This window comes from Bidens hawaiensis, unplaced genomic scaffold (assembly GCF_021521415.1).
Source record: "Bidens hawaiensis isolate Kalapana, Puna unplaced genomic scaffold, B.hawaiensis_p1.1 tig00061017_1, whole genome shotgun sequence".
Lineage (NCBI taxonomy): Eukaryota > Viridiplantae > Streptophyta > Magnoliopsida > Asterales > Asteraceae > Bidens > Bidens hawaiensis.
Window position 1 is genome coordinate 75,220 of NW_027506480.1, and position 7,661 is coordinate 82,880.

Here is a 7,661-nt window from a genome sequence, read left to right on the forward strand (position 1 = left end):
TTATCAGCCTCAGATGGCTTCATATAAGCAGTTGCAACTTAAAGCGAGAGTGGCGGTGAATCTATGACGATTTGGAGAAGTAATTGAATGTTTGAGTCTAAGGTTATCGGGGATAACTGTGTGTGAGAGAACATAGTAGAAAAAGTTGTATCATATCAATAAAGAAAAAGGATCATTACCCGCTAGTAATATCTTTTCTTTATCCATAGGATAAAACTACGTTCTATAAATTAAAAATAAATTTATTATCTAATGTTCTCAAGAACGTGTTTGTTTATCACACACTCTGTCACACGCCACTTCTCTACCCTCTTAAAACAACCAAATAGATAGTTTCGTAATTCACGTCCCACCGCCTCTCTAACCTTCTACCTCGCCTTCATACATGCATGAAGATGAAGATGAAATCCACTTCGATGAAGACATCGTTCAAAGTTACAGCCTAACTAACACTTGCTTGTAGTTTAAAACAGGTTTCGGTCTTTCTTCAATACCCGGGCATATACCTTTCCCACTCTCACTCCTCCCTCATGCATGTTGACATGAAGCCCGGTTTTAGATACAAATTTAAAATAGACACGTTTTACTTTGGTATATATATAAACATTTCAATCATTTTTTACCTTGAAAAACACAAGCAGGAGCTAATATTATTTTAAGTTTGGTACAAGGCATACCTACCCCCCTCATGGATCTCGTTTGCACTTCCCTATAAAACAAACCAATCATATATTTCCACTCACCAAAAAGAAAAGGAAAATAAAAAGAAAAAGAAACAACTAAGATGCAAAACCAAACATTTGTGTCCTCTTCATCCTTATTATTTTGGCTTCTTTTTCCACCATACTTGTATCCTCTCAAAGCATCGTTACATCCTTGCCCGGTTATCCTGGTCCTCTCCCTTTCAAACTAGAAACCGGGTACGTACTTATCTACCTGCCTATCCATATATATATATATATATATATATATGGGATAGTTAACGTATAAATGAAATTAACGTGTTAAACGTGAGAATCATGTAGAGTAAATACATATACAAGTAGAGTAATTATGTAATTACATCATACAGTAATTATTATAAAGCAATTACATAATTACTCTACTTAATTCTCACGTTTAGCACGTTAATTTCATTTGTATTTGATTCAAACTCTATGTGTGTGTGTGTGTGTATATATATACAGAGAGAGAGAGAGTGAGGATAAAATAAGGAGTGAAGTGCGTATAAGAAGTGTAAGAAGTAATCTGGTGCATTATATATGTTGATATGATGGTGGATATGAAAAGTGTGTTTATTGTGCGGTGTGTTTTAATTCAGTTGCGGTGTGTTTGTATATACCATATGACATATGTATGTAGAATTTGCTTCAAATTAGTAAGGCATATATATATGATGGATGAGGTACATCGGAGTAGGAGAAGATGAAGCTGTGCAGCTATTTTACTACTTTGTTGAGTCCGAAGGGAACCCGGATGAAGATCCACTTATTATTTGGCTCGCCGGAGGACCCGGTTGTGGCACTCTCCGGGCATTCTTTTTTGAAATAGGTACGTCTACGTCACTGCTAGCTAGCTTAATATTAATTAACTAGATCAACGTTATTTTAAGTACTATTTATTAAACAAAATAAATACGCAAAACCATTATTGTGTTTTGGTTTTAATTATTTTATTAATTAGTCTACTTGATCATGTGTTCGATCTATATAATATAGAAATGATTTTATTAATTTAATGCTGCCTTTCTTAAATGACATGCATCAAGCATGTACGTGTGAGATAGCAAGAGTACTACTATATTAAATCTTACGTCAGATCACTATATGCAACCCTTTTGAATGCTTTTGATGAGTTTTGCTTCCATCCAACTATGTACTATTTGTTGCACGTGCATTATCCATAGATATAATTAAAAAGTTATGTTTTTTTAGTAACGTAGCAAGATATCTATCAAGTATTCAAGTCAATAGAGTATAAATTTGGTTTATATAGTTGTATTTAATAAATCTATAAGTACTATCAATGATTATTATTATTTTATTAAACATAGTTATTGTCATTTATTGTATTTAACAATCAAAATTTATGGGTGATCTTTATCCATCTCTGGCACTCAACTACTCCTCGTTTATTTTTAATTACAACTTGTGTGACAACTTGGTGGACAAAAATAAACTAATATAAATGAAGCATCATCGTTATTTAATGTTAATTAGGTAAATAACAGCCTGTCTTTCTTCAAACTGTTAGCTTACCCATTTTGAAACAAGTTACAGAAACTAGAATTATAGATAGTATTGTGAAGCAAAGGCATTAAGTTATTTATGGGTGCAAATTAAATAGGCCGAATTAGTTGTCGAATCGAACATGGGGAGATGGTGTGCATTTAGTTTTAATGGGTTGTATTGGTGGGGATTTAAGGTATAGGCGTGGATGCAATAGGCTACAATGATGGTTGTATTGTTGTAATAGTTGCCACTAGCAACTTGCTAGGGGTGACTTGTTTTCGTTATATAGCTCAAATAATTGTTAGAGTGAATTGCGGTTTTCGTCAACGTTGTTTGTTTAAATATGTGGTTTAGTCCAATAGTTTCAAATTTGTGATTTTCGTCCATGCGGTTTCATTTTAGTTGCAATTGAACCTGAATTCATTAACCCCGTTAAATATGGTCGTTAAACCCATCAGCGTGCACCTCACGTGAGGGACAGTTTTTCCTTTTCCCCAAATACACCCCAGCCCCTCACGTGAGAGGCTTGCGAATTAGGACTGAGGTTTATTTAGGGAGAAAAAGGACAAAACTTCCCCTCACATGACGTGCGCGTTGATGGGTTAACGAACATATTTAACGGAGTTAATAAATTCGGGTTCAATTGCAAATGAAATAAAACCACATGGACGTAAATCGCAAATTTGAAACTATTTGACCAAAACCGTAGATTTGGACAACCATAAGGACGAAAACCGCAGTTTACTCTAATAATAATAATTATTATATTGTGAAAATGAAGGGAGAGTCACAGAATTAGAATTTATGTTAAGAATGAAAAGAAAGAAGATTTATTGACATTGTAATTTGGTATGGGTTTGATACACTTATTTATTCCTAAACTAGGTTAGAACCCGTGTGATACACGGGTTGATAAAAAACAAAAGAAATAATTAGATATATATTGTACCTTTTCATCAAAAATAATAGTTAACATCTCAATCCAAATAGTCTAAAATTAATAAGCGATATCGATTGCTCAAGTTTTGTTCAATAATTTATATTGCATACAAATAAACAAACATCTCTATATGTGTTAATTAGTCTCTAATGCTTGCAGCTAAACAATTCATATGCCACTTTATTTAAAACTAAAACTTGCAGCTTCTAATTTCTACAAAACCAAACTATACCTAATGAAAGAAACCAAGCTGAACTTCCTTTCATAACCTGAGAATTTATAAACACAAATGCATAAGATAGAGAATTTATTTTGTTCTTTTTATAAAAAGACAATAATATCTTCAGTGACAAAAAATCACCTAGAATATAAACACACCTAAGCCTAAATGTTATCAAATGCATAAACTTCAAATATGTCTCTTTTTACTGTTAGTGTAAAACATCATAAAATGCATAGATGGTTGAAATAAAAGAAAACATAGTCACTAACCAATTTAACAAATGACATCAAATATGATCACCATATGGTAAACAAACTTTATTTATAATACAAAAGACTTTCTAAATAAATTTTGTATGCCAAAAATGACTTAACTAAAAATATTAACATTACATTTTTAAATATAACATATCCATACTTTTTTTAGTGGAAAAAAACATATGTTAATTTTGTAGCAGGCAACTGTTACGTGTGATGTTGAGCTTTGATCAAATTATATTGCTCTACTGCAATAATTTTGAAAAAATTTATATGATATCCATCGAGTCTAGAATCATTTTTCCATATAAGCAAGTGTAGAAGCATGTATCTGAAGGGTATAATGGTTATAGATAAAACAAAAGCCACAAGTAGATCTTGACTACCTAAACACAAACACTGATGTCAAAGTTGGTGTGGGTGATATGAAACTGCATTATAATGTACAGACTGAAAAGTTATCTATCTGGGGTTCTTCTTTTTGTTATCACGAATAATTTTTCTTATACGTCGGTTTTCCTTACATATATGTAAAGGTAAAAAAGTTTAATAAGTAAGCTTACAATTTGTGATCAATTTTCGTTGTGTAGAGGCGAAATTCTCATTGTTGATACCTATATTAAAAAAAACGAAATATGCTAATTGTATCAAATAAATAAACAATATGATGTAATCAATATCAATAATGAATAGTAAGAATAAGAGTTTAGAGAAATATACCATCACTACTATTAGATATAGGTATTCGCAACACATGCAGTATTGGTAGATGTAGAATACATCATAGTGTCACCATTGAAGGACATCATCTCCTTAAAAACAATAAAAGTCCGTAAATATTCATTAAAAATTCACTAAGAATAAAATAAATTCAAACCTGATTGACGTATTTGTTTGTTGTTAAGTCAGAGGGTGTTAAGTTCCGAATTTCATCATTGACATTCCCTGTCCGAAGTCATTTATTGGATAATCTATAAAACATCCAATCCAATATATTATTAACCAAAGAAGTGATGATATAATTATTGTATGTAAGGCTATTTGGAACCGATATTACCTAGATGAAGAAGACGTAATATGATTGGTAATTGCTTTAAATTTGTTAATGAAAACTATAAAACAAAGATGAATAAAAATCTAAAAAAAAACTATTGAGCCTGTGATCATATCTCTATGGTATTTTGCTGTTTTAAGAGATAGTTTTCTTTATAAAATATGTGTGTATAATATATTGGATTCTTAAACATATATTTATTGTTCTAAGAAATGGTTATCTTTATTGTTCTTTGATATTTAGTAACTATCAATTTAGGTTTTTTAAATTGAATTAGGGTTTCAATTGAAATTCAAAAGTTTACAAAGATTGATCGAATACATGTAATTTGAATCAGATTTATATATCCGATTAAATAATTAAAAAGACTGAATCAGACTGAACCTGTTAATAGAATTACAAAGATTGATCGACTAAATCAGATTGCATAATCAGATTCGAAGATTGAGCAATTGAACCGATTAATACAATTAGAAAAATTGATCGATTGAACATGTTAATAGAATTATAAAGATTGATCAGTTTAACCTGATTTAACCTTGATGTGAAGATGAATCGATTGAATCCGATTGAAGCTGCAAATAAGATTGAATTTGTTTAGGTGAGAAGATTGAATATATGAATCCACAAAGGTTTGATAGTTACATGTTTAGTTGATTGCTAGGGTTAGAAGCTGTTGAGTGCTGATAAACATATCTCTAAATATGAAACTGCGATATTGATTTTGAAATAGTCAGATGTAGATGTGAATTATAATATTGAATTAAAATTAAATAAAAATTGTTAGGAATTGCCATGTGGCATTTTAAAGGATTCTGGTTAAATAAAAAAAGTTGATTTGAAATCCACTCATTTATTAGTAAGAGAGATTAGCTAAACAAAGACATTTATTATCTATCTACTTGACCAAAACCTAAGATTATTATCTTAATTTGAAGGATAAGTCTTTAAGGAATATTCATATGTTTAATTTTGTGTGTGTATAAATAGGTCCAATGCAACTTAAGTATGGGAGTTACATGGATAATGTTCCAGCATTACAACTGGATCCAAATTCCTGGACAAAGGTACATATATATGTTTTTCATTTAATTAAGACGTACGTTTCCTGCCTTGTGCTGCAATTAATAATTAAAATCATGCATGTTTTTTTTGTTATGGGTGATTTGTGAATTAAAAGGTGGCAAATATTATATATCTGGATGCACCAACATTAACTGGATATTCATATACTACAACTCCGGATGCCGCGCATTCCAGTGATACAGAATCAGCAGCACAAACAGCTGAATTTATGAGAAAGGTTGGTTAATTATATATATAGTATAATTTAATTAAAAAATCACTACAAATAAAATGCCATTTAGTGGCACACGTTTTTAATGGTATTTAGCTTTTATGCCACTAATTTAAGTTTTTAATGACACTTTTGTATGCCATCTTTTCTTATAACACATTTTTAGTGGCACTTAGATTTTGTGCCACTAATTTATGATTTTAGTGGCACTTCGCGAATGTCACTAAAAATCTAGTGTCACACGTTTTTAATGGCATTTAGCTCTTGTGCCATTAATTTAGGTTTTTAATGGCACTTTTCGTCTGTCATCTTTGCATATAACACATTTTTAGTGGTATCTAGTTTTAATGCCACTAATTTATGATTTTGGTGACACTTTGCGTATGCCACTAAAGTCTAGTGCACACGTTTTAATGTCATTTAGCTCTTGTGCCACTAATTTTAGTTTTTAATGGCACTTTGTGTATGCCACTAAAAGTCTAGTGCACACGTTTTAATGTCATTTAGCTCATATGCCACTAATTTTAGTTTTTAATGACATTTTGTGTATGCCAACTTTGCTTATAACATATTTTTAGTGACAGTTAACGCCACTAACCGAAATACTCAAATAAAGAGATTAGTACTCTATTCTAATAATAATTGTACAATTGCATCATGGTGGTGAGATGAATTGAAAGTCAAACCGTGATAGGCCCGTCTGATATAACCGAAAGAATATTATTAAGTTCAAAGTCCAAATACTTAAATAAAGAGATTCGGTGGCCCATCTTCAAATGTATAATTTGAATATTGGCTAAACCAATGAATATGCTTGAAACTTCTTTTGTTCTTTTTAAACCAATAATTATAATCTATTAATTCTATTAGAACTATAATCTATTAAATCAATTATAACTATAACCCGCTATGGATGATGCTGGATTAAGTGATTAACACACCCCTATCCCACTGTGATTTTTAAAACAGGTTTAAAACAGCCTAACTAACACTTGCTTGTAGTTTAAAACAGGTTTCGGTCTTTCTTCGATACTCGGGTGACCGAGACCCATAATACCCGAACCCGAAGTGACTCAAACGGGCAGGTCTTCGGTCTTATTTCTGTGATTTTTTGGGTTTCGGTCCGGGTCCGGAAAATCTCGGTTCGGGTCGGGCCGATCCAAATGCACACCCCTACTTCCCTTGCCTTCCCTAGCAAGTCTCGAGCAAACCGGAAAAGAAGATCGAGGTGTGAGTTCTTTCATCATGAAGACCGGAGAACATTAATCTGAGCCCACCGGGGGTTATATTGGTGATTATCCGGTCTCGGTTGAGATATCAAGATAAGCGTACCTCGGGTTAGTTTCATGTTCTTCAAGGATCGTTGTTTTGAAGTCGGGAACAATTCTCAAGTGAAAGTATTGGATGTTTGTCAAGAGGGCACACTTAATGCTAAAGTGTTTGTTGATGTAAGTGTTAATTACCCGTTCTTGTTTTTTTTAGCTTGTTCATACTTGTTTGTGTTAATTAAATTGTGTTTTTATAGGAACAGGGGCTTGCTGATGTACTAGGTCCTGTTATAGGCCCTGAAGTTGAGAAAAAAGAAGAGTCAAAATCCCTTAATTAAGGTAACATATTCTCTTCGTTTTTTCTTGTTACATCTTATAAATAATGATAACT

The 7,661-nt window shown here is 31.9% G+C and overlaps 1 protein-coding gene across 1 annotated transcript; it reads left to right on the top strand.

The window, feature by feature from the left end:
- The first annotated feature begins 385 nt into the window (after positions 1 to 385).
- LOC143617959 (serine carboxypeptidase-like 18) lies at positions 386 to 7,608 on the top strand. The gene is made up of 6 exons (XM_077090339.1): positions 386 to 434; positions 785 to 920; positions 1,406 to 1,551; positions 5,696 to 5,772; positions 5,886 to 6,008; positions 7,528 to 7,608. Exons 1-6 carry the CDS (start codon positions 386 to 388, stop codon positions 7,606 to 7,608), a joined length of 612 nt encoding a protein of 203 aa, XP_076946454.1.
- The last annotated feature ends 53 nt before the right edge of the window (positions 7,609 to 7,661 follow it).

Excerpts from the sequence above, each read along its gene's own strand:
- LOC143617959 (XM_077090339.1), top strand. The coding sequence starts at position 386 with ATGCATGAAGATGAAGATGAAATCCACTTCGATGAAGACATCGTTCAA. Across the intron at positions 921-1,405 it reads CCTTTCAAACTAGAAACCGG|GTACATCGGAGTAGGAGAAG; the intron begins GTACGTACTTAT and ends ATGATGGATGAG. Across the intron at positions 1,552-5,695 it reads GGCATTCTTTTTTGAAATAG|GTCCAATGCAACTTAAGTAT; the intron begins GTACGTCTACGT and ends GTGTATAAATAG.